Source organism: Apteryx rowi, unplaced genomic scaffold, assembly GCF_003343035.1.
Source record: "Apteryx rowi isolate R43461 unplaced genomic scaffold, aptRow1 scaffold_51, whole genome shotgun sequence".
Taxonomy (NCBI): Eukaryota; Metazoa; Chordata; class Aves; order Apterygiformes; family Apterygidae; genus Apteryx; species Apteryx rowi.
This window is the reverse complement of record NW_020450772.1, coordinates 1,150,257-1,177,065: the sequence shown is the minus strand read 5'-3', so window position 1 is coordinate 1,177,065 and position 26,809 is coordinate 1,150,257. Positions and strand designations below refer to the sequence as shown.

The window sequence follows — 26,809 nt, the reverse complement described above, 5'->3', positions numbered from 1 at the left end:
TGTACTAATAATTACAAAATCAGCAGCTGTACAATTACATATTTAGATAAATACAAGTGTAAGTGCATCCCATAACATGGGGAATGGAAATGAACTATGATGAAAATGACAGCTCATACAGTAATATTGATGCTTAGAAAAGACAGAGAAGCCAGGAGGATTAGAACATAATAAAGGATAAAAGAATATTGATAGTCAAAAAGAAAAATTGATAATGGGAACATTCATGAACTATGAGAAAAATACATTAACCTTCCACAGCTGTTGAGAGCAGATACACATCAGACAGAAGACATGAAAAGGAAGTCTGCACTTAAAAAAAAACATTCTGGAAAAAACTGCTCATATGACCTGAAGAAGAAATCTACAACCAGGATAACCTCTTTGGTCCTCTGACTAGGGCAGAAAGATGCACTATTGCTGTGGATTGTCGTAACAGCCATGAAGAAAACCAAGGGTTGGAATTATGTCGGCTGAATGCTGTAATAAAGTAAATTTGTTACAGGTTCCCACTCAGGCACTGAAATGTGACAATAAGGAGGCTATACCGCTGAGAGAGATGTTTAAAATCAGAGAATACTTATTAAAGGGAGGGATCTTCATAGTATTAGCAGGAATTTGGAAGAAAGAAGTACAGAAGAAAACTGTTATTGGGATTAGATAAGCATTTGGCAAAAATCACAGTAATAAAACATACTTGACACTTTCTAGTTGTGCTCAAATTCTGCCTGAGATGTCACAGGATGTGTCTGTTTATTGAATGCCTGCGCTGTCAGATACCGTTTTGGCATGTCCCTGAAAATGTGCCGTGGCTGAGGGTCAGCACTGCTCAGGCACTTCCCCTTGTTCTTGCCGGCTGGAACGGGAACCCGGCAGAAGGCCAGCTCTGTGCGGAGCACGCAGCCACCTGGGGGACAGGTACAAACCACGTCTCTGCTTCCCAGGGATCTCAAAAGCTTCAAGGCATGTCAGAAGGCGTGGAGTTAACATGCCCTTAGAGCTCAGTTTTTTGACTCATATATAGATTATTCCCAGGGAGGGGTGAATCTCATGCAAAGACTGCAATTCATGGATACATTTTGGCTTTCCTATTCTGTTCAGAGGAGGATGGGCCCAAGGACAGGCTAAAATATACATTTTCCTTAACCTGAGCTGTTTGTCTACCTTGCCAACATGAGCACAGCTGTAGTTCAGCACTTTCTACATTCCACGTGACTTCACTCCACATTATTTTGGGACCTTCTAGAAAAAAAGCTTAGATTAATTTGCTTGTCTTACACTGGATATGTGATATTAGCTTACTGCTTCATATAATGGAGAGTGATACATGCCAGTTGAGCCAGCCTGCTGATACCTGTGTCCTTCCCATCCACACTGCCGATAACTGTGCATATAAACCCATGCCAAGAGGTGGTGTCAACATGAGCTTCGTTCAACATAATGCTCCAGAACTTGCAYGAAGCCTCAAGCTGTATATAGGTGACTTCAGGGTTGCGCTTGAACCAGGTCCCTGCCTATGGTCAAAACATTACCTCAAAACTCTGCTTAATGGATAACCAACTGAGAATTGCCCTGAAAAGAGATCTACTGCTTGTGTCGGGCTCGTCCAGGAGTAAAGTGGAACAGTCCACAGCACTGTTACATGTTGGTTGTCACTGCCTGGGTGGGGCCTCACCCCAGCATACAGCTGTGCAGCACAGCTGGGAATAGGAAACACACTGCACTGACTTAATGCCCACTTCTCCCTGAACAGATTGAAACATCTCTTTTCCTTTTCTCAAAACAGAGGAGAGGCAAGGACACAGCGTGAATCTGTCACTGTTCTGCCTTCTCACGAACTGCAAGATGCTGATCCCTCTCCTAGTAAATATACCTGTGGCTCAATCCTGCAAGGTGCTGAGCAATCCTTGCTCATCTCCGCACCACTGTCACCCTTCACAGTCCAATAAGGGTTGAATAATGAGCACTGAAATCAGTGGACTCTTTTTGTGATTGAAATTCATATAAGACTATGTTGATGTGGTCACACAGTGCTAAGCCAGGTTCGCACAGAGATGCTGCTTTGCACTTATGCCTAGAAACCTGCAGGACTGAGGCAGTCCAAATCACAGAGGAACTTTCCCATCCATGTTCAAGATTTATATGGTTTGCTTTCCTCTTCTTAATTCTCTCCTAACAAGGCTGTGTTCAAAGATGATTAACAGATGTTGTCATTAAAAAGTTGGTACTTGCCAACAAATAACACATGGATCTACTCGAGAAACAGTGCTGTTTCCAGAGATTTCCCCAAGAAGGGATACTTGTGGTAACTGGTAAGACCTGAAAAAAATATGACATTTTAAAGTATCTTCTAACATATATCATTTTCTTGAGAAATGCCAGTTTCCTGAGAATTAGTTTATCTTGTTTGTATGAAATCATTTGGATAAACACACATGATACAGAATGTATAATTAAGCAGATTATGATTAAAAGAGTAAGCGGTAATCTTTTTAGCTAATAATGGATTTGGCTAGGAAAGACATATTTGTAACAAAGATAAACAAAAAAAATCAGTAAATAATAGACAGTCACACATCTTAATTGAAGAGATTAAAAAGAATGATCAACTGATACGCAACCAAGATTTTCAATGGCTAGAAGGTGACAAACAAAAATGACAAGAATATAATAGGCATTGAGAGATATATAGATCTCGAAAGACGGCATATCCTTAAAAAAAAAAAAAAAAACCAGAGGTGGGCAGGAGAAGGATGCATACATTGGACCTAGCTGGACCACACAAGCACAGAACCTCTCCTGTGTTAACCAGCCTGGTAGACATTGAAATCGCAAACCCAGCAGCCAGGCTCTCTGTTAACAGTTTGAAAAAAGCACACTGGGGAGACGGCAATGCACCCTGTCAAGGGGGATCTCTTAATAGTTCTAAACAGAAATGTTTTGAAGATGGAAACCTAGATGCTGGTGAAAGTCCTGTATTTTGGCAATTCATGGTTGAAGAAAAGGCAATTTGGGGGGGAGGGGAAAAGGAATGAGTATTCAGTAGGTTTGCAGAAACTATTTAAAAGTAATATGAGTGTTTCGCAGTGCACAAAGCAGGACTGTGAACACATAAAATGTAAATCCCATTTTCATATAGGTTTCAAATAAATGACAGATATATTATACTTTCCACTAGATTCTAAAATCAGTATTTTAGAGGTTGAGACTTAAATCCTTTTTTTTCTCTTTTCCATGGACCTGTTGCTAAAAACATGACTGCTCTGCCAAAAAGTCTATGTTTTGAAAGGGTTGCTACTCCTTTTTTCCTACCATACGACTGCAAGCTACAACATTCACTGAGATTGGTGGCATTTTAAAGCTATCATTTATGTCTCATCCAAACCTGCTGTAGTCAGTAAGAATATACCCACTGACTTTACTGAGCTTCAGATCAGGCTTTTATTTGGGATTTTGCTCTTAGCTTCAACTCATATCTCAGTTCACYGTGTACTTCAAGCAAGCAAAGACCAGTCAATGTTGTCATGTTCCATTTCTACAAAACGATGGTCAGCTGCACTTGAGGGGTTTTAAGTTTCCAAAATATAAAAAATTCATGGGCTGTACAATTAAAAACACCGTCTTACAGACATGCAGCAACAGGAAATTCAACTAAACTGATGTTTATTTCTTTAACATTCTATTAAAACAAAGAAGTTCTACAATGAGATTACCCCATTTTATCTCTTAATTGCAGCCAGATATGCAAAACAGATTTACTGCTAGTGGCTTGCATATAGTACAATATTTTAAAGCTAATTATGAAACAGCATTACAATTGTCACAAAATGAAATACTTATTCTTACTGTTATGAATCAATATTATTTTCTAAAATTAATTGTAAGTACTTTTTTAATTGGATATAAACCCTACTAAACCACTGAAACAGCTAGTTATGAAAACATAATTCTTTTAAATCCAGGATGATATCAGCATAAAGTATTTTATTTAAGCAGATGTCAAAAAAGGGAAAAAGAAACATGTAAGCAGTTCCCTTATTTACCATTATTAAAGCAACTGTAAGTCTAGTCTAGAAAGCTTTCAGGTTTTTATTTTTGAACATCTGAAATTTGCCATTGTGTATGCATGCATACACATCCTCCCCAAAACAGTGTATTAATAGTTTAATTGTTCATTGAAGAGTAGTGAGCACCTGGCTTTTGTTTGTATTATAACACACAGAGAGGAAAACATACAACTTAAAAGTATTTACACTCACAAATCTCCAGGGCCCAAAACACCTAGCAGTCTTCATTGGTTATGTGTATAATAGAATAAACAATAAAAAAAAGTTAAGCAAATAGTTTTTAAAGGACATTGTATCAAAGTTCTTCACTTCCATACAAAAACATTGCTGAGTAGATTGCAAATCTCTGCTTGATCTATTCGTTGCAATTATTTAATATTTTTTTCAAAAATGAACTAAAATAAGTTATTTAAATAATTTAATAGTTTTTTTAAAAGTCTCTGTGATAACACCTCATGTTTCTTGATTCTGTAGTTTGTAAATGCAAATTAAGTTTCAGTCATTTATAACCCAATATTGCAAACTAAAATGAATATTTTGCATATACTTCAAAATACATGTTTAAGCTCAGTTTTCCCGAACAGCTATTCACAAGGGAACAACTGAAATCCTGAATATAGCCTAATCAAAGCTTGCTTGTAAATGGTCCCTGAATATGGGATACCTTTTCACACTGTCCACTTAGTGGGAAAAGAAAAAGGAAGAAGTACGTGTTTATCTCAGCTGAATGGAAGCAGCAGTTTAAAAATTACCTAACTAGGTTCTAAGCCATCTTAATGAGCATTATTTTTCAACACAAATATCCAGGAATGCATTTCTCATTTTTTGTGTTGCTAATATACCCATATTTTAAATACTTGCATATCCAAATCAAAGTATATTCACACACACATCCATACACACATCCATATACACACACACTCGGTAATTAATGCGGTTAAATTTCAAAGGGCTGAAATGAATCAGAACTTCCAGATAYGATAAACCAATAATGCCAACTTTTTGGAAGAAAACATCTTACTTCTTACTAAAGTACTTAAATTTTAAATTATTTAATTACCTATTAAATTGACGGCATTTTGGTGGAAGTTAGGTTAGGTTCTGATGCTAATTCTTCACTTGATGACATATCAGTCAAATAATTTTATAAATAAATACTTCAGAATACGTATCAGACACTATCAGAAATTTTAAATCAGGATCACCTTTATCCAGCATCTCTCTGTTAGAAAAGAAATAATACTTTATGTGTTTTTTCAAGAATACATACTTTCAGAAGCAAACTCTGTTTGGATCATCCTTCAGCATCATTATGCAACCAACATTTACATTAATACTTAGCACAGTCTACAAGGACATTAATTCTCTATTTGAAGAGCCTACATAATTCAGGAAGGCTCTTCCAATATTTCTGTGATCTAGATTTCCTTGCAGATATTATTCAGTCTAAATTTAAGTCTTTTATCTGCATGCCAAGTGTTAAATTATATTGGGTAACTGTCTATATCCTTCTATTTTTACTGCAGCTCTTCACAGATTAAGATTTGAATCCTTTGAATTTAGCAGGATTTCGATAGTAATTCAAGCAGTGTAAGTCTTAGCTCTGTCCACCTAATTGTGACACTTATGAATTTCTAAGTTCTGTATGTGTCTATAAAACTGTATTTACCTGCTGAGTGAATCCTATCACCAGATCCTTGACAGCCATCCTCATCATCACAATCCCCGCTTGACTCCGTCTCTTCACTTCTTCCACCCCCACTGCCAGCGTCTCGGGAAGCCCATCTTTCCAGTTTTAATTTTGCCTTCTCAGCATCCAGCTAGAATGGAAGAAGCAAAAACCAACAACGGACAGTTTATTTACACAATCTCTACCTCTGATGGCCATCCTGGGTTTATAAAGTAACAAGCACTTTCATGTTCCCATTCTTTCAAGAACTGTTCCTGGAAGTGGGGATTTTTTCTGGTCGTGACTCCCAAATATTTTGGAACAAAAGTCTACAGCATCAAAAATTCTCCACCACCGATGACCAAGGACACTTCTCATCAAACTTGTAATTGAAAACACCACATATTCTATCTTCCAATATCATCATAGGTACCTCTGGTCCTGCAGCTGGTCCTCTTGCAGGTCACAGATTGGAGATCACTGGCTAATGATGTTATAATCTGCCAGACGTCTGAGTACTTGTTTTGGGTTATTTACAGTTGAAGACAACAATAAGCCTTGACAACCTTTGAAGAGTTGAGCATACTTGATACTTTTCATGTGGGCTTGGTCACTCGGATGCCTCAGCCCCTTGATATGATTTTTAAGTTGCTAGCATTTAAAAGATGCCTTTACCAACTGCAAGTTGTTCATTAGATTTTACTTGAAATACATTTCTTGGGCTGACTACAGAAGAAGAAGGCTATTTCTAAAATTAATCTCAATGTATCATACCTGGTGACACCTGTTATAATAATGTATTTACTCCCCAAACTAGTCTTTTTGATCTTTAGATACCCTAATTCCCTCTGTCACAATGAACTGTGGCCTGTTATTAGTGCTGTAGGAACAAATGACTCTTCAGGTCACTGATGGTTCCAAAAAATGAAAAACACCATTTCATTTTCCGTCAATCTAAATCCAGCCTATTTGGGGAGCAGCAACAACAACAGCACTATTTGGGAAGAAATGAAATAATTGTTTTAGACTAATACATTTTGTTTTAAGGCAGTAGTCAAAGAAAAATCATTCAAAGAAGGAACTTAAGTCTCCCACACCTGAGAGGAGAGCCTACCCAGTGAGCTAGATGGTACCTCTCCTGTTGAACCTGTGCCATTTTTGTAGAACACTTAAACGTTCACTGATACAAAAGCCAGAATTTAGGTGTTCCATGCTCCTTGGCTGATGCCCTCCTCAACACGCTGTATTTGTTCTTGCCAGTACAAAGGACACTTCAGTGCATTAGAGAAGATGGACAGAACCATTCTAGTAGTTTTGACCATTTCCTTCCCCTATTTATTTTAGCTGAAACTAAACTATACAACACAGATGAACATTGTTTTGAAAGACAGCTTGTTTGCCTCCTTTCTGGAGTTACAAAAACCTTGTTTGTGTTAGTTCTGCTGGTATTAGGACCTCTTATTCTGGTTATGTGAAAATATTTTAACCAACTGGAAAGGCTTTGTAATGCTTCTCAAAGTTTGTCAAATTCTGGATCTGTCCAATACCCTTCACCACAAGTATCTTCTCCCAAAATACTGCAGATTCATTTCAGGCTTTCCGATCTGCTTTATCCCAGAGGACTGTAATTATTTTTGGCACTGAGGGAAATGTATTTTGGACTGCAGCTACTTTTAAGATTCAGACAGTTTCTAAACCAACAAGGAGGTGGGCTGGGAGCCGAGGGAGGAATGGGAACGTAGGCCAATATAACTGTATTAACTGGGTTAAACTGATGGGGAGCTATGAAAGCAGCTATTTCTCTGTAGTGCAAAGCTTTGTGTTATAATCTCATTCTTCTTCAGATACTGTGAGCGGCCATCCTCCGCTTTGGGGATGACAAATGCCTGGACCACTTCAGCAGGAGATCCTTCTGTGTTGAACAACATATGCCAACCTCTACACGGGACAACTCAGAAAATTTTTTACCCTTTCACTGATCTGTTTGCTCATTCTGAAAGCACAAATAACTTCACACTGCAGTTGGAAGATCAGTAAGTGGGAGGAGAGGGTATGGACTCTAGTGGAGAAGAGCATTAAATACTGGTTAATTGTTACTGCATGACTGTTTTTCATAGACAAATTGCTTAATGGTGAGCCTCATTATTCTTAGGCGTAAAGCCTGATGCCATGGCAATGCAAAACAACATTTTGTTAAACAATTGGAAAAATTTGCCTATGAGGGGGAAAGATAACTCAGTTCTTTCACAGATTTATTGTGTCCTGACCATGTTAGAGAAGACTCATTCATTCTTAGTTATAATCCTTTAGAAGGAAAAGAAATGGCTAAGTGGTGAACAGAACAGATGCAAAATTTAATAAAGGCTTTTAATGATTGTTTGCCAGTCAAAGCAGAAATGTTTATTGCCTGTTAAGGTTATCATTCTTCTCAAAAATTTGATTTCATTCAGTGCTCATGGCTCAATCCTGACCTCTGCTCAAAACAAGCAAATAGTTGAACAAAATGTGCACCACTTTCTTGGAAAAGGACCAAGAAGCAAGCTCAGCTTTTAAACATGGTGCATTGCAGCATTTTACAGACTTGTGGATTCTAAGTGCCTTCCTTACAAAATGGAGACTAATCATAGCCCAGATCTGCATCTCTTACCCATATTATTAACAGTTTACCCAGCTCTTTCTTGGTTTGCCAGTAGAGAGGCATGTTAAATTACACATGCAGTCTACCAGCCTTTTTCACCTTGTTCTCCATTTCCCAACTACCACGTTTGTTTTTTTTCCCCAGCAAAGACTTTTGTATCTGTTGCTATCATTTGCCTAGAACGATGGAGCACAACCCAACCTTACCCATGGATACTGATTTAGCTATAAATAAGCTCATTCCAGAAAGTGAAGTTGTGTAGTCACATTAGCGAAGAGCTCCACCCACACAATACAGCCCTGCTGAGAAGGCTAACTGTGTTACCACTGCATCATGACTGGTAGTTTCCTTCTCTTACTCTAGATTTTAAAGGAACACTTGTCCCTTGGCCACTGTCACATGACTTTAGTGAGAGCAATGTTTTAGTGAGATAGCAAAGCATATGCTTGTGTTTCTCTGTCTCCTTTCACAGAATCATGGGATCATAGAAGGCTTTCTCAAAGGCATGAGACTGCACTGAAATAACACAGACTACATCAGGATGGATCAGGGTGGTGGAGCTTTAGAGGAAGAACAATGAAAGACATTATTTGTTCCTGAAAATCATACTCTTTTAGGGATGCAATATCCTTTTTGTTAAGCTCCACTAGGTACAGAAGACAGGTGTGGACAAGGGAAGTCCTTAATGCTTTGCTGCTATGGGACAGAGAGGTTTCCAACAGGAGCTGGATTTCATATGAAGGTTCAAGGCCTCTTCAGTGATGGCAATGATCTGCCAAACAGCCTGAACAATTCTCCTAGCTGAAGACACAAAAGCCTAAAACTTTCTTCATGAGGTGGAAGAGAGACAGATTACAGCTTCCACAGAGGCTAGTGTGGGGAGAAATCACAGTCCTTTCCCCATATTTAACAGTGGGGATCAGAGATTGGAGTCAGTAATAGCATTTATATTATGTTTTAAAAAACAGTCTTAAGTCTGATTTTGCAGACTCTGTCTGCTAATGCATAATGCAATCCAGGCACCTCTGGCAACTCTGCACAGCCATTTCAGCCTGGGAGTGCAGTGCCTTGATGTTGAGAACTGATGTATGGTTAAATTGGAATGGATTTCAGCTAAGGCACTGTAGCTTATATTGTTACCTTCACAGAACAGAGTACTAGAGTCTTAACAAGTTAAAAATTAAGTCTTTGCTATATTTGAAAAGACAACTCTTTTTGATCATAAAAAGGTTACATAAAAAGATTAGTAATATTTGTAGGGCCCAATACAAACTAGATGCAAATCAGGAATTTTCCCAACAACTGTAATAGGCTTTGGATCAGGTTCATAACCCTCTAAAGGGTTTTTGACAAACTACATGGTCTTTCTGTGGAACAGCTTTACTATTTGTTTCTGATTCATCTGAAAGGTAAAACTCACATATTCCTGCACAGCTCTGAGTCAGATACAGATGACTATAATCATGTATTTTATTCCAGCAAAGGTTCCAAGTGTAAGTTATATTAAAAAACATGTTCTGCTGAAGTATGGTTTTAGAGAGAAGAAAGGAGTCATATGAGAATGGTGGTTGTCTTTCTTCCCCATTAACACTAGATGATATCTCACATGCATTCCTGGTCCCAAAGCAGAGTTCTGGGGCTGTGTAGCTGTTTAGATCTGGGCTGCACTGGACCTTCTCTTTAYGCTGAGAATAGGTGACATACAATCCCTGAGCTTCCTCCTGTGAGTCTATAACCCAAAGTCAGTCTCTGGATGTCTCACCATAGATGTGTTAGAATATAAAATTTATTCTCATACTTCTTCATGAAGGCATGTTCCAGATGAATACTCCCACATATTAATTAAATAATAACTGTTTAGCTTCATGAGAACTATTTGATAAAAGTGCCAATTTTAATCAATTTCCTTGATTAGTCTGTTTTCTGAGGGGTCATATATGCCTGTATATCTGAGGGGACAACTCCGAGCTGTAGAATAATGAGCTCATTTTATCAGAAAATGGGTTTTAAATTTATATTTTGCACCAGAGTTTCAGGCTTTTCAGGTCAGTGAACACAGCAATGGAAATCTAAGAGAACACACTTTTAGAATAAAGCCACTTAAAGCTGTGTGCTTGGAATATTCAGAGACAAATTCCATATAATAACTGTTTCCGGAAGGATTTGTTAATTAGTTTTCTATATGATGGATTTCTATGTGAATGTTCTTCCTTTCTGAAAAAACAGCTATGAGGTAAAATCTGACTTCAGTCCACTTGTCATGTGAGCACATGTATCTTACTGACTGGTGTTTTCACAGAGATCAAAAAAATGGCTTATTATATACTGTATTAAGGAACTGTAAGCTAAGCTGATCTTTTCTCAAGGTACTGACAAACAATTGTCTTTTAAAAAGTACTCTAGTGACATAAATATGATTCGCAGAGATGAAGCATTTTGCCAGCTTATGCACAAATAATGTAGAGAGCCTAATCTTGAAAAGAGTCATAAATGACTCAATCCTTCCATTCATTTTATTCAAAAAGAAAAATAAAACTCCATTCTAAACCATTATTAGGTCAGAAATGACTAAAACTGAAAAAGACAATGATCCTTTGTTCTTAGCCCATTATATATATTTTTTCTTAGGGACTGACATATTGCTTTAGGCATAAAGCTGCATTTTACTGGTGTCTTGTGACTGAGCAGATGTTCTGTCAATTCACAAAACAATAGCAACATAACAAATTTTAGACTTAACTGCCATATATATACTTATTCCAAGTGGGTCCTCTCCTTTGAGATAACATTTATGGTTAATTTTCTTCCGCATATGCTCTCAGTTCCTTTTTAAAAGCATGTAGCAGTTGCTTTTGCTCCTTTTTTTTAAATCTTTTTTTAATCTATTTTTTCTATTTATCTAGCATTCATATATTACAGCATAAATAAGCAAAATCAACTTATTTGTCTTCAATCTTGCCAGACATTTGCTTTGGTTTGTTCTTTCTGTGTCTGAATTTCATAGAAATCCAGAAGGCCCTATGCATTATTCCTTTCTAGTTTCCTCAGAAGGCAGTAGAACTCAATGAGGTTGTACCAATCAACTCTTAAATTCTTTTTTTATCTAAGGAAAACAGACTTCTAACCTTCTGGAGTAACTGACACCCCCAGAAGGTTTCCTTCTGCTGTATTTATTCAGATCCTTACAACAACCTATGCATAACACATCTGGCTTTACAAGTCACCTGTACAATACTAGAATAATTTAACTGAACAGCCATACATAATTTATGCAGCGTGGTTAAGGACTGACAATGGTGTTAGTATTTTATTCATGTCTCTCCCTACCAGACCTTTTCCAACATGGGAATTGGACCAATATTGGTAGATTCCTTTGCTTTAGGGTTTTCTCTCTAGCCTAAGTGCCTTGCATTTATTTACACTGAGATCTGTATGTCTTTTCCATGCCAATGCTCCTGGTATATCTATAAAACAAAGGGGGGAAGTTCTGTTCAAGCACATGGGTACATCGAAATCACCTGTCTTGGACTATGTGTGCCCCACAAAGGGGGAAGTGAGAGTCCCCTTATCTCCTCTGCCCCAGTATATCTCCACGCTAGGCATACACAACATTCCGGAAGTTCTTTTTTCCCTTTCTAATAATTTTTTTCAGTTTATTTTGGTTTGTTCCATTATCAGATTCATCAGGTTGTCTGGAATCACTTCCATGCTTGAGATGGTCCCTGCCCGGAATAAGCAGGCCTGTTCTGTAACTACTCATGGACCTCTCCTTCTGTATTTGTTTACTGCTTTGTGACTACCCAGTAAGCCTGCTTCCCAATAAACCTGACAGTTTCTGGTTGAGTTATCATGCAAAGAGGATACAGAACATGCATTTGAATCATAAGTGCAATTCTGAATACTTTAACTGCCACCTAAATGTTTGTCAAGCAGCAAGCTGAATTTTGTGTATCAACACAAAATTTGTACCTGCAAGGAATCATGACTAGGAATTCAGCTTGCAAAAATGGGAGGCTCAACCTTACCTCTTTTGTAGATCTTATAGCATTTTTTTCATCTGCATCGGTGAAGCCATGACCTGCCTCAATGCTGACATGAGTGATGGCTTCCAGGATAGTCCAGGCTTCTCAAAGAGGCCAGAAGCTGATCTGGGAATTCCCTATAAACAGGCTGCGTTGACTTGAAAGACTGGGTTCTGTCAGGGTCTTTTCTCTTTGACTTGCTGTCTATTCCATTGCAGATCCATACTCTGCAGTAGAGAAGCTAACAGAAACTCTCTCTCTTTCAGCTGATTATAAATGTAATAGAATTATTTCATCAGAAATCTAAGATGGTTTTCAGAGATTTGCCCTGTTATATTGCAGGATCACTGCTCCTATTATTGATGTTTATGGTTTTTGTTTTACAGCTGGTTACTAAAGGTGAATATATTTCTGCAAAGTGCTAGCAGCATGATAAGTTTAATATTCATTGAATTAAATTGCTCAGGCTACATATGCCTTCATATTTACTGATTACACTGTGAAGAAGCAACAAGGATGTGTACTCACCAAATCTTATAGTTGTTAAGAGAAACTCCGTTACAGTCTTGTTTCCTAATACTATAAACTGTAACCCAATAAGCATTAATTGTGAATTGCCTAAACTGAGCACAAACAACAGATGAATTGTTTTGCATAACAATTTGTTTTAACCAAACACAACAACTGTTAAAAGAGAACTAACACAATCTGATTTAAATTCAGTATGACAGGTAAGTCAAGGAAATAGGCAGACATCTCTCCTTCATGTCATATCTTAGTTATTATTAGACTACAACTTTTCACTGCTATGCAAAGGGCCAAAGAAGATCTTTGTGACCTGATATCTAGTGTGCCTGATACACAGACCTTGGATTAGTCCCCTCCACAGGCATGAATTTCACCTTTAGACAGTTAACTTACTGCAGCCTTTTCCAAAAATAAAATCTGCTTTTTAAATTGCAGTACAACACGTAGTCTGAAAATAGAGCATATGGCTAAAAAACCTGTTGTGTTATATTAAGACTTTCTACATCTTGTTAAAGTTAAAAAAATTGGTAAACAATTGTAATAAAAATGTAAAATAAGCATTTTAATTACTGGTAAAGTGTACATAGGAGTCGCATACAAAAGTTTCTCTGACCCTTCAAAATAGTTCATTTTGGGGACAGTGGCTGTTTGATACAACAGCTTCAGAGGCACAGGGTCGCAGAGAGTGCCAACCAAGTACTCAGAATGACAGCGTCAGAAATGTCTTCTTGCAAGGTCGTCCCTTGCAGGAAAAACACGGGCCATAACATCTCTAGACACAGATGTGGAGCACTGCATGCATGCACGTTAGACAGATGAGAGCGATACCACTGGTCAGGGCTGCACTTATTTTTTTTAATAATCGAAGTAAAGCACTAGAGCAGAATGCATGATCCCCTGTAAGGGCACGTGGCTGAACGATGAACACGTCATGTCTCTGCTGCACTGACATACAAAGGCACGAAGGCACGAGGCCAGATCTAGCAAGTATTACCTCCTGTGCTCTCACAAACAACTCTTCTCTGTTCTACGTTACTAATGGCACTATTTCTCTGTATTTAGAAAGGAGGAGTTCTAACTGGGATAGCTTTTGAGAAGGGGTAATAAAATGACCAGAAAAATGAAGAATCTTCTCTTAGAGAACATGGTTCCCTTTTCCTAGCTCAATGAAGACTGGCAGAGTAGGAGACTATATGACTGCTGTCTATAAATACATTTAGATTTCCCCTTAAATGTGGAAAGATTTTTGAGAATGAAAGGAGCATAGAAATAAAAAGGTATTAGCTAACTCTAACTCAATATTGGCTGGAAAAAAAGCTTTTTAACTATCAGAGTTACAAGTTTCTGGGACAGCCTCCCAAGAGGAAGATGGGGACAAAAATCCTCCAGTATCTGCATGACGAGGCTGAACAAATCTGTGAAATAAAGTTGCCTGTGATGCCAAAGAACTACATGGGATATTTCAGGAGGTCTCTTCCGGACTTCTGCCCTGTGCTGGCATGCTCTGCTAGTTTTTAATATTATGAAATTGATTTGTAAAGTCAAAATCACAAACCAGAACCACTCCCATTAGCCATTAGAAGTGTTATTTCCTTGTTTTTCTAATTTCTATATGGGCGAATGATACCCACATACCAAATTATGTCCTCTAGGCTAAGAATGAAGCCTCCTAGCTGTGCCTGAAGTCAGAATGTGGCTCAAAAACCKCATTAACTATTGCTTGGGCTTAACATGGTTTCTAAGTATGCTGTTTAACGAAGAGCTCTGACCCACCAAGTTTTCAAGTTCTGGTAACAGCCCAAGACCTTCTGTCTGGTCAGACTGGGGAAGTGTGAAACGGGAAGATCCTGCAACCAGTAGGCTGGTCACACTCCATCAAGCCTTGAATGGCACCCTTTTGATAAGCTGCATGTTTTTAGGGGTTAAGTGAGTAAACAGTGGCCTCTCTAAACTGTCTAAAGAACAGAGCCAACCTTTCTCCTTGCTTGGTACTCAGACAGAAATTATCTTTTTTATTTCCTGAAGGAAATGTTCATGACATGCTCCACTGCATGTTAATTCTGTTTCATGTTCTTGGATAATTATCTGTTTTCAAGGTCTATGTTGGTAAAGATCATTTTCATAATATAAAAAGTTTGACATTTCACTGGAAAGACTTATGAACAATCAAAGCCTCTTATTACTTGGGAGCGCAAAACAGACCCAGGTTTTGGAGTTGATGTTTCATGTTAAAACATGACAGAGGCAGTGCTCTGTTTAGTCTCCTCGACACTAAATCCCAGCAAGAGAGCTCTAAAATAAAATATGGAATAAAATATGGAAACTATGGTAAGAAGATGGATAACGGTGTTTGTCATACATTTAACATGTACTGATGTAGAGAACTAAATTKCAAATTATTCATTACCCAAGCTTTAATACCACTGCAACGCAAATCAGCACCACACCATCCCAGTGCTACCTGACTTCTCTGAAATCTTGAGTATCACATTTCTAAATGTGTTGTATTACTTAAAAGGTGCCACATGTGTACAGAAAAAGAAAGGATCGGCACCTATACTGCTATGAATCAGCACAGAGAATTCAGAGGAGCAGCTCCAATTTATTGCACATGAAGGGCCAGCCCAGATTTTTTAGTTTGTGAAAGCATGGTATTTTAATGAAACAGACAAATACATTTCATGCTGCATGAATTTGACAGAATAAAAGACTCTCCAGATGTTGTACTCCCATGGTTTCAGGCTAACATTTGAGGACATATGATTGAATGTTTTTGGTAAGTCATTTTTATTTAAAAAAGGAAGAAGAGAGAAGTACAAACACTTYTGCAAGCAGTAGCTGCCACTGAGGCCTTTTTTCCTATGGATTTCCTTGTCACTGGTGATTTCCCATGAAAGTTCTCTGATGTCTCACAATGGTTGAGCTCACATTACAGTGTTTTTATCAGCGAGTGTCTCTCCTCTACTCAGAGAGCTCGGAATTTGTCAAATTTGGTTAAAATTGGCTAAAGGGTTAAAAAGATATGGAGGGAGTGGCATGCCTGACAGGCAGGCACACACCAGAGAGTGATTGCATAAGCTGCGTTTGTCCATGAAACCAGGCTAAAATGCAATGTACAGGCACACAAACTGCCTTGGCAGATCACTAGTAAAATTTCTGGAGACCAGGAACAGTTGTTTTGCCTGATAGCAGCTTTGCTTGTGTCATCATGGGTTTAAATTCTATTCGGGCCTGGAATAGGCATGGTAAGTGGAAAAAGGTCGATGCATCGGTCTTTGTGGACCATCATCATCTCCTATTGCCTTCTCAAAAGCCACTAACAAGATTATCTGATCACAGAGATCAAAAGCTGTCTCGTGGTGCACTGGGGAAAATGACATTCTGCCTGTACTAAATATACCTATAATTCAGACTTGGGAACTGGCCCACATTTACCAGAGATGTAAAGTGGCTTTGAAAGTCTTTCTTTATATCTCATTCAAACTGCATAAAGGAATTGCTATTTTGAGGGAGAAGATTGAAATTTCCAGGATAGGGCTCTAGAGTTGTGCTACCAGCACTTTGCTGCAGAATTCATTTAAGTAGTTTCAGTACATACATGCAACACTCATTTTTTCTGTTATTTTATAGTTATAACTTTACTTATTATTTCAGACTATTTTCTCTACAAGTGACAAAGTTCCCATTTAATCAATTGGAATAACTTTCACTGAAGTCTCTTTTACTGAGATTTCTGAAGCTTCTCCATTTCATTTTTTTATCTGTCGCCACAAAACTGAAATTTTATTTAATTAAAATTAAAACAAACCTCCTCTTTTCTCTGATTAGGGGTCTAAATTAGATTCTACTCTTGAACAGCTCTGTAGAGTTTAACTAAATTTCAAGCAGTGTTCAAGATGAGCAAAGATAAGAGGTTCGCTCTGTTAAAGACGAGAGCTTCAAACTGGAGCTGGCTTCTGTTATGGTAATGAGACTTAGTTTGAAATAGGTGATTAACACTCATTACAAGCGATCCCTGTAAAATGAGTGGAGAACTAACACTGGAAGATAGTCAATGTGACACACAACTTTTTACTGATATTCTATTCTTCCCCTTCTCAGGAAGATGCTTTTGCTCCCCATTCCATGTCTATTTAATCTGTCTTCCTTGCCCAACTCCTCTTCACTGCTTATTTGTGACCCACTCTTCTCTTTTTTCTCCTCATGTAACAGCATCCTCTTTCCCACCTAAATATGGTCATCGACTCAGCCGGGGATGATGACTTTCAGTCTCTTCCACTTGGATGTGGAAGCTCTTCTTCCATCGATGGCTGGTCCCTCCTGTACCCCTATTAGCTCTGCCCACAGGATGGTTTTCTCATTCTTTCATGAATTCACTTTGAAGGCCTGAAAGGACTGTTACAATCATCTCACCCAGTTCTCTTCCCTACTTAGGCCTCTAAGGAAAGAACTGCTTTTCCCTTCTGCTCTTCTGCTGCTTTTGTACAACTCTGAACCTTTCCTTATGCAGAAGATTTTCGCTGGAAATGAGGAGGAGGAGGAGCACCAATCCCCAGGGATCTCACCAATGTCCATTACTGAGTTCCCCACAATGTGATAACTCCTAGGTGCACCAGTCAGTAATATACCACTGTAAATGAGAAATGTGGCCTGGAAAAGCTTGGGCATTCTCATGGACAGATATGCTGTTCAGGGACCATTTAAACGGTTTCAGGAAAGCTCACATTCTGCTTGCAAAGAGGTCCATGAGGGCTGGCTGCCCTGCTAGATCCTGGCACTCTGCTCACTCTGCATTTCTCTGTGTGAGAGGTGAGATGCGATTAGTAGTAAGTGTTGACATTTTGTACAAATGTCTTGCTCTGCTACCATTAATCATGGCCTGAATCTGCAGCAAGTACCAGTAAATATACGCATGGATAAGCTGCTGGTTTAAAACGAGAAGAAGTTACAGATAAGAAATACGGGGTTTTAGAATTGACAACATCACGCCCAAATCAGCATTCTTTCCTGAAACTAAGCTACCACTAAAATGAAGAGCAAGTTCTGGCACATCTCATTTACATACCAGCTGAGGAACAGCCTTAGTTGCTGTATATTCAACACCACAAATGTTCATGTGTTCACATGCAGCTCTAGAAGGTACAATTACTTGTTATGACAAAGGATGAGCTAAGCAGACAAAGGCAGACTCCTATGCACTTGACTTCTCTATAATATGCAGGACCAATGACATTACTTAGCTTTGACTGTGGCTTGGGCATTTTCCTAACCATGAATCATGAAGTACAAGGAAGAGATGGCACAAAGAGATTATGAAGAATTTACATTTCTAGCATACCTCATCTGCATTATGGCATCCCTTCCTTCCTAAGGAGTTCAGACCTTGTGCTGACTCCTGAGCACTAGCCACTCTCACTGCGGCCACGCACAGCAGTACTGGCTGTAATGCAACTGGAAGTACCAGGAGTTCCTAAAGAACCACTGGCATGACTACTATATATGGGGGGGATGGTTGGTCTGGGTTTTTAAAGTATTTTTGAGGTAATACTGCTATATTTAGCTGCTGAAACATAACATGATGTATAGCAAGAACCCCTGCTGTGAATTTGGTCATCTGATACTAATTATGCATTAAAAAGAAGGAATTTATCTTTAGTTTCACTTCAAAGCCAAGGCTATGCGTCTTACTGTCAAGTAAGTAGAAGTCACAGTGATACTCTGTGATTACAACTACAGGATCACATACCCAGTGGGAAATCTAAGGCAGCTGGAAAGGCTCAAGAACACTAATGTTTCCTCTCCCTCTTTTCTCTTACTGGGTGTATGTTATGTGGCAGAGTGCTGCTACTTAATTCTGATTACTCTGGTTTGTGAATGACTGACTATGAAATCAAAGTTTGGTCAGCAACTTTGACAATGGTTGACTCTCAAAACTTTCTCCCTCTCTAGTCCTGAGCCCTCCCCATGTTATCACAGAGGTATACACAGAAACACTGTCACCAACATACACAACTAGAGAATAAACTTAGAGGCCCATTTAGTTAGGAAAGCAGGCAAAAACCCCTGTGGAATTTGTGCRGGATCTGCCTCCACCACGAAGCTCTCTGTTGTGCTCTGTGACACATTCCCCAGAGCTTTACCTGGTCTTGTCTGTGAGCGTAAGCTCTGCAGGGACTGACTACTCTTCTGGATTACCATGACAGAGACCTGTTTTTAGTTCGTCCCTTATTCCTTCTATACTATACATGATTAATCATMATAATTAAAAGGATGTCCCCTCCTTTTTGTACTACAAATGATAGGTTTTTTTATGCTGGGTTTTTCTTTTTAAGTCTGATCTCACCACCTCTCCACTGTAGTGTATATACAGAAGACAAATAATTGCAATTTTAATAAGGGGAATAGTGCTTGATTGTGCTTATTTTATAAATTGAGTTTCCTCCTATCCTTTCTCATTTGATAGGTTTTACTCCAGGCGAGTTATATCATGACTATACACATCGCAATATTCTTATCGTGAATATTTAAATAGATCATATCCTAATTCTCATTCACTTCAGATGTCTTTTGTTAAGAGAGAAGGTAATATGGAACCATAATGAAGGACCTTCTTGTCAAATTTTATCTTCAAGGAGGCTTGGATTAATATGAAACACACAGCTGAGGTATGTGTGTTTTGAAGTGCTTGAGAGACTCTTTTAATTGCTGCAATCTGCTGTGCCTCTCAGATTTATTTGTGAAGGTGTTCAGCACGGTGTGTGTTTTGCTGATGAGCTGTTCTTTGTCTTGTAATGCAGAAATGCTTTGTCTTGTGTCAGATATTAGAGCCACTGATATTTAAATGTTTAAGAATGGGAAATGAAAGAATGAATACTAACAACAGAATAAAAAGCAGATAAGACAATAGTTGTTAAACATTATAATGTGGCCTTTTATTATTTTGTTATGATCTTTTATTTCTCTCTTTTCTGTTCATTAGCCAGGAGCGCAGGAATACTTTCCAGATAAAGGCAGTTTAGTAACACTAAGGAAACTGTGCTCCTACAGTGTACGTCCAYATGTTTTATATATTCTTTATATGGGTCTACAGTGGATGTTTTATATCAGTGGTCTCCCTCAAAAATTCTCATCTTTAAGATTTCTCTAAGTGTTCTTGATACAGTGGAATATTCAGTAATAACTGATTACTCTGTCTGATTTTCCTTCCAAATGGCTAAATAATTCTGCTTAGAGTCACTATCAAAAAAAGGGAATTTATCTATCAATATGGCTAGAACTACCTTTCAGACAAAACTGTTATGAATGTGATACTTTGTGTTAATAACAAATCATCCATGTGCTATCTCTGCAGCAATCTAACACTTAAAATAAATGGCCAGTACTGAGCGGACCAAGTCACGGTCTTACTTTCCTCATTGTAAGTAAGGGGTACCTGGCTGTAGCATTTCTTGCTATAATTATTGTGAAATCCCCCTTCTCCCTGTTATCCTCTTCCCAAACAGACCCTTGTATTTAGTAATATAWATCCTAGATACACATATTGGATCTTTTCTCAGACATTCATCCTGTCTCACTGTCCCCATTTCTCTCTCATACCACTCCGGGATTAGTTCTTCTCTTTCTGTGGAGTTAATCTCATATATAGAGTTTATTATGCCCACTCTGCCTGACTGAAAAGTCTACCTCACTGCAGTCTGCTTGGCATATCTACTGGAAGTCCTTTTGTTCTGCTGTGGGAGAATGGAAGCACTTGGGGTGCTGATGTAAAGCCGCTGCCTTTGTTAGCTTTTATGCACGAGCACTCCTTTTGCATAGTGTCTTCTAAATTGCGGTGTACCTGATATTCGAAGCATGATTTAATCTCACTTAATCTTTGGAGGTTAGTGCTGCTTGTAAGATCGGAACGAAACCACTCCCAGGCTCCTCATTCCAAAAACCAGATTAGTCAAGAGTTTTTTTCATTTCTAACGTTTCTCGTTTAACTGCCAGGACATCCAGTGCAAGATGAGGGATAATGATCTACTTCCAGATCTGTGTTTAATATTTAAAAACCTATGATCATTATTTAATTTGTACCAATCCCATACTGTATGTTATAGAGGTCCACATCTGTTAAATATTTTAGATATTTTAGCTTTATATTTATACAGTTGAGATGAAGTAAAAATGCCTGTTAAAATCAAGAGTGTATGAGGTTATATTAGGTATTCTGAGAAAGACAGATTTAGCAAGCTTAATGGAAACCATTCACTCCTCCATTGAAGTGTCAGATTTGTTTCTCACAGTTTTGCACACTATGTTTAACTCAGCTCTTTCCATCAAAGGCAACTGATGTCTTCTAGCAACACATTCAGACATGTTTTCCTTCTTAGTTCCAACTTCTTCAGAATAAATTAATACCATAGACAGTAACAAGCATGTGAAAAAAGAACACTCATATTCAAAATGATGTATCTATAAAAACGTCAAGGAGCACAACTTACTGTCTACATATACCGGGATTCTCTTAGCTTCCTTCCAGGGATCTTGTTAACACTTTGACATTTGGACAACACATTTCCACTGCAGCTCAAAACTCTTTATATTTCTAAACCTTTAATTGGTCAGGAATGTAAGGCTGGTTAACACCATAGTGATATGTCATTTAATGTTCAACCTCATTTTCAGCAAATCATTCCACAAGGCTTGAACATCATTAGGTGAACAGAGCATTACAAATATTGCACTGCAATTAAGCTTCTGACCAGAATTCCCCATTGTAAATATTTTCTCTAAAATTGAAACTTTCATCCTCAAGAAAGACATTTACCCTCAAACAGGACATCTGTCCTCAAAGAGCTTACCAAAGKATAACAACCTCAATGACAAGCCAGATAGGTTTAGAGAACTGAAGATAGAAGTGTCCTTGGATGAGAAATGCAGACCCAATCAACAAAATTTGGTACCAAATCCCGCTGCCATTCCTCACTAACATAATTTAAAGAGATCTCACTAGCCAGTGACACTACTGCATTCTATACAGGTCCTAATGACTAGACTGGATTACATAAACTTGGAAATTGAGCAATGCTGCCATCAACAGAGCCAGTAAGCAAGGACTCATTAAAAAAAACAAAGCCAACTATATCTACTGTTTCCCATAATTTACATTCTTGATCTTTCAACCATACTTCTATTCTATTTATTTGTGAAATCAAGCACATTGCTATTTCACTGACTGTGCACACCTTTTGAAGGATTTAGTCAAGCTCTTAAGCAATTCTGAAACATGCTGAACGTATTTGTCCAGAAACACTCTCTAGTTTTGTAGCATGAACAGGTAAGAGAGAGTTAATCAGAAAACAAAAAAAGCAAATGTTAGGGAAGAAATGCTCTCAGGGGACTATAACACAAGGCAAAAGATCCATTATTGTTCACTGAAATACCTATACAAGCATTTGCTTTCTTATTATGGCATTAATCTTTGCGCTTTTGTTATAGGAGTTAGTAATATTAATACTTCACCTTGTTCTGTGAGAACCTAGTGTGCTGCATAACACTATCGACTTTTACCACCACCAGCATCTGACAGCAGAAGTATTCCAGGATTTTGTGTAGCTGAAGAGAGTGCCTTTGGGAGAGAGATGAGGATTTCTTTTCCTCTCTCTTACAAGTACCATGTCAGACTATTCAGAGGAATTCACTAGATCTTTTCCCCATGTCCTTACCTTTCTTCTTCTTCCCTCACCGTTCCCATAAATTCAGGATTACACTAATTTACTTTGGCTATGGCCTAGTCCACCTTGACTGCTRCGGCACAGGCCCCTGTTTTCTGCTTCCATTCACATCAAGCTTTATAATGCACTCTCCACCCTCTGTGCTGCTGCAGGAGGAAGGGCTGGATTGAGGAAATACAGAACTACCTGGGCSTGCTGTGAAAATACCTCGCTGGCTCCCTGACACAGAGCCCAAAGCATAGAATAAGGAAAACATTCCCAATTTTGAATATGTCAAGCACAAAGGAGATAAACAGTACCCACACTTGATAAAATAAAAACTGCTCCAAACTCTTCAAGACAGAAGCTTACTGAACATGAAACACAGCACCACACAGCATGACCTTCCAGAAGAGCACTGTCACCTCTTGATTTATCCTTGCAATATCACATCCTCCCTGCATGAATTTCAAAGTGTATGATAATGTACTACAATTCCTCAGAGCCAGAGCGAACTGCTGGATAGCTGGCTCAAGCTCAAAATGATCAACATGCCATAAAAATGGCTATACTGCATCAGACTGAGAGTTCATCTAGCCCAGTATCCCATATCTGACAGTGGCCAAAAGCAGAGAGGCAGGTAAGCAACCTGACACGGCTCCTTAGCACTGTAGGCAAAATGTGGTTTGTCATCCCAATGGCGACAGCCAAAGGACTTCATTCCATCCTCAGGGCCAGCACCAAAAGATAACTGCAGTGTGGTGCAGAAACACTGTGACCACGCACAGACCGGGAGGTGTAATACAGTTTCAGGGGGCTGCAGGTAGGGGCTCAAGAGCTCAGTGTGGCTCCAGAGAGATGACAGTAAGGTTTCAGGAGGCTGTGGCTGGTGGGTCTCTTTCTCCCTTGTCGTTAACCTACTGCCCTCCCAGCTGTCAGATCTGGCTGAGGGAATTCAATCCACCGTAGCACTGTCAGGCCAGGGGGGACTGAATATGTTGCGCAGGGACAGAGGCAGCTGAACTCCATGGGGTAACTGCAGGTTGGAGCACCCGCCTCCTCTATGGTTTTTCAACAATACAGCTGCCAGCAACTTATTCCTGAATATGTGCAACTTAATCTGTCAAACAGCTGCGTTGCACCCTTTAGTCTCCTGTAGCTACTGTTCTGAGAGGGGAGGTTTGGCCCAACACCTGGGAGCTTTCTCTCTCGCAGTCACAGCAGCCTGGAGCTCCAGATGGCTGACAACACCAGGGCAGTTGGTGGTGCTGCTGCAACCTGGCTACTTCCGCTAGTCAGAGCACAGTCTACCCAACGCTGCAGAACCCACCGTGACTGCAGTGGAGACATCTGAATGCTTAGTTATGAATGCACCAGACACCCTGGGGGTAACTTCTACATAATTCTTTACATTCTCCAAACATCATTGCTTCATACTTGATCCTGCAGATCCTGCAAAGAGCTCCCACTAAGACCAGGCTAGCACACACCAAGCCGATCAGTGAGAGGGAGCCCTGGGATATGCTAATTCCTTCTTATAGAGCACACAGTTGAGAGCCGGGAGGAAGTGCTAGGAAGTGTAATCCTTGATAGTTCACATTAAAAAAACCACGGGAGTACAGGAAATGCCTGACTGATAGTGTAAGCACTCATGTAAATTTGTGCAAGCTGGCAGACTGATTTTCATCATTCAGGCTGGCTATGTTCTTTGAAGATATGTCACTTCCCTGGATGTATGCAGCTGTGTGTTTGAAGCACACACTAGTTGGACAAAATGATTTGTTCATGATCTTAATGTTTAGCCCTTTCAGGGGAAAAAATTCCAGCACTTCAAGCTTTTGTGAGTCCGAAAGGCTCATTTAGTTTTTAACGATCAGCCTTAGGTTTTTTATTATGATTATTTATTTGAAGTCTAAACAGGCAATTTGATGAATGAGAGAGAGAGGGTGGGAGAAAAAGCATACAAACAATATATTGCGTGTAGGTTTGGCAATTATAATGGAACAGTCTACAACCAATTGGGAGATTTAATATTTCTGATGCACTATTATATGGGGTCTCTTTTACCTTCTTGTTGTCTTTTTCTGTGCTTATTCTTAACTATTCTATTCAATCTCATCTCATCAGGTTTTATTTTTTAGAACCAATGCTGATGTTCTTGCTACACAGAACAGTAATTTACCCTGAGTAGTTTCAGGAAACCAATGCACTCATCCAACAAAATTAAGACACTGGATTCCACAGCTGAAGGAATATTCACTGCATACAATGCCTTCATGCAGAGATGCAGAATTTCTCACCCCTGCTTTTTGCAGGAATACCCTTACAATTTTACTCCCCTGCATATGCAAAAGGCTGATTATCCCTGATCTGAATCAATATGGAATACTTTTAACAGGAAGGCCATGTTTTTTTCAGCAGCATCACTAGCTGCCAACTCCATTCTGGGAACAGTGGTTGCGATGGCTCTCAGTGAGGCACACAGAGCCCAGAACATCACATCAGCTGCTGACAGGGAGCCCAGAACAAGTTTGGTTTGGTTGATTTTCCTTTGACTCACTCCTCTGACCTAAAATATGGGGCTTAAATCTTTCAAAAGTGACAGATTAAGGTTGAAGAGAGACTTCCTCCAACTCTTCCTTGCTTGGTATGAGTATGGCTGTATTGATTTCACTGAGAGGATCTGACCCTACACATTTACAATACTGATGAATTTCCCATCAGATAAAAATATTTGGAGAGTACTTCTTGCAAAAATAATCTCAGGGAATCATTCAGTAAAAAATGATAAATTTTCATGGCTTTCTTAAAGTCTGCCTATTCTACAGTGAGGTTATACACTCAGTGTTTTGCTGAAATTCATGTTTTCTTTAGGACAATCTCTACATACAGCAATATGCTATTTTTTTCATTCTGTATTTTCCATAGGATTGCTCTAGAAGAGAGTGCGAAATCTAGGCCTGAAAGCATCTACTATTTTTTGAAGCTCACCCTAAGCTTGGGGGCTACAAAACTATTTCTAAGCAAAACCAGCATGTTCTTTATTTAAGATAGTTCAGCATTGTCTTGATTATGATATGATGTTATTTAATTGCTGGAAAACTCTAAATACTAAATAAGTTTTACATTGCAAATATTTTGCCAGATAGAGTAAAACTTAAGTATTAAATAGTTAAAGAGACATCTTTTACAGTTGCTAACTGAATATTATCCTGTTAGATGTTTTTGTATTTTCCCTAGGCCCCTTTAGAATGTAACTTAGTGTTAAACATAAGCGCAAGATTTGGTGACACTGATTCTCACATTGCATATCCTTATGTGACTCCCTAGTCTTGTTTCTCTTTACCCAATCTTGGATGCTACCATCTGATTTACAGAACAAGCTGTAGCAGGAAGTGGAAGGGAATTCTAAATCAGCATTCCTCCGCCAGCCTTCAATGCAAACTGCAAAATATGGCATTAAAGCAAGACTGAAAGCTTTCTTCCTTCTCTTTCTTCATTGCAAAGGACATCATGGTATAGCAGATGTAATGTAATAAGTGGTTACGCATTTCCAAACACTCAGCTGCTCTGCATGTGTGTGTTATCAGCCAGGGAAAAGTTTACAGCAAGTTTGAGCGTGCAGAATACATTTGAGTTTACGACTTAATTGTGCTGAGAACTAGCAGTCAGTTTGGATCAATGGTGCTGAGAGGAGCATTTCTAAGTCTCAATGCTTACTACACTGATTTGCAATTATCGTGCAAACTGTCCACTTACTACGGTGTCCTGTAAGATGATGCCTTTTCCAGGAGACATTAAGAATGGTTTTCATTTCTGCAGCTTGGTTTTATTTTCCATCTTGAACTTTCAGGCCTTTTAGAGGATTCACACTGATCGACATAAGGTGTTTATATTATAGGCATTGTTGAATTACTGCTTTAAAAAAGATACAAGTCTATTTTAACTAGATTTACAGGAAATCTTCCTAGGGCAAATTCTTCCCATTTGCAATTACTAAGCATCCTTGAGATAAAGGGATGGAGGAGGGAGGAATTCTTTTTTCAACATAAAATATAGTTTATTTGGTTATTTTCATGATCAAAACAGGTGATAACACTTTCAAAAGGAGTAAAGAAGCTCATCTTTATGATTCCTTAATTGTTTATCTATAAATACACACAGAGCTGCAAGAAATAAAGGATATGAGG

General features: G+C 38.7%; 1 protein-coding gene across 1 annotated transcript in view; it reads right to left on the bottom strand.

Annotated features, from left to right (window-relative positions):
- LOC112972916 (glypican-5-like) overlaps positions 1-26,809 on the bottom strand; it is a 378,208-nt gene that overhangs the window by 90,314 nt on the left and 261,085 nt on the right. Inside the window, exon 7 of the mRNA XM_026080132.1 lies at positions 5,737-5,887. Within this exon, the coding sequence (XP_025935917.1) occupies positions 5,737-5,887 (151 nt within the window). The remainder of the gene's footprint in view (positions 1-5,736; positions 5,888-26,809) is intronic.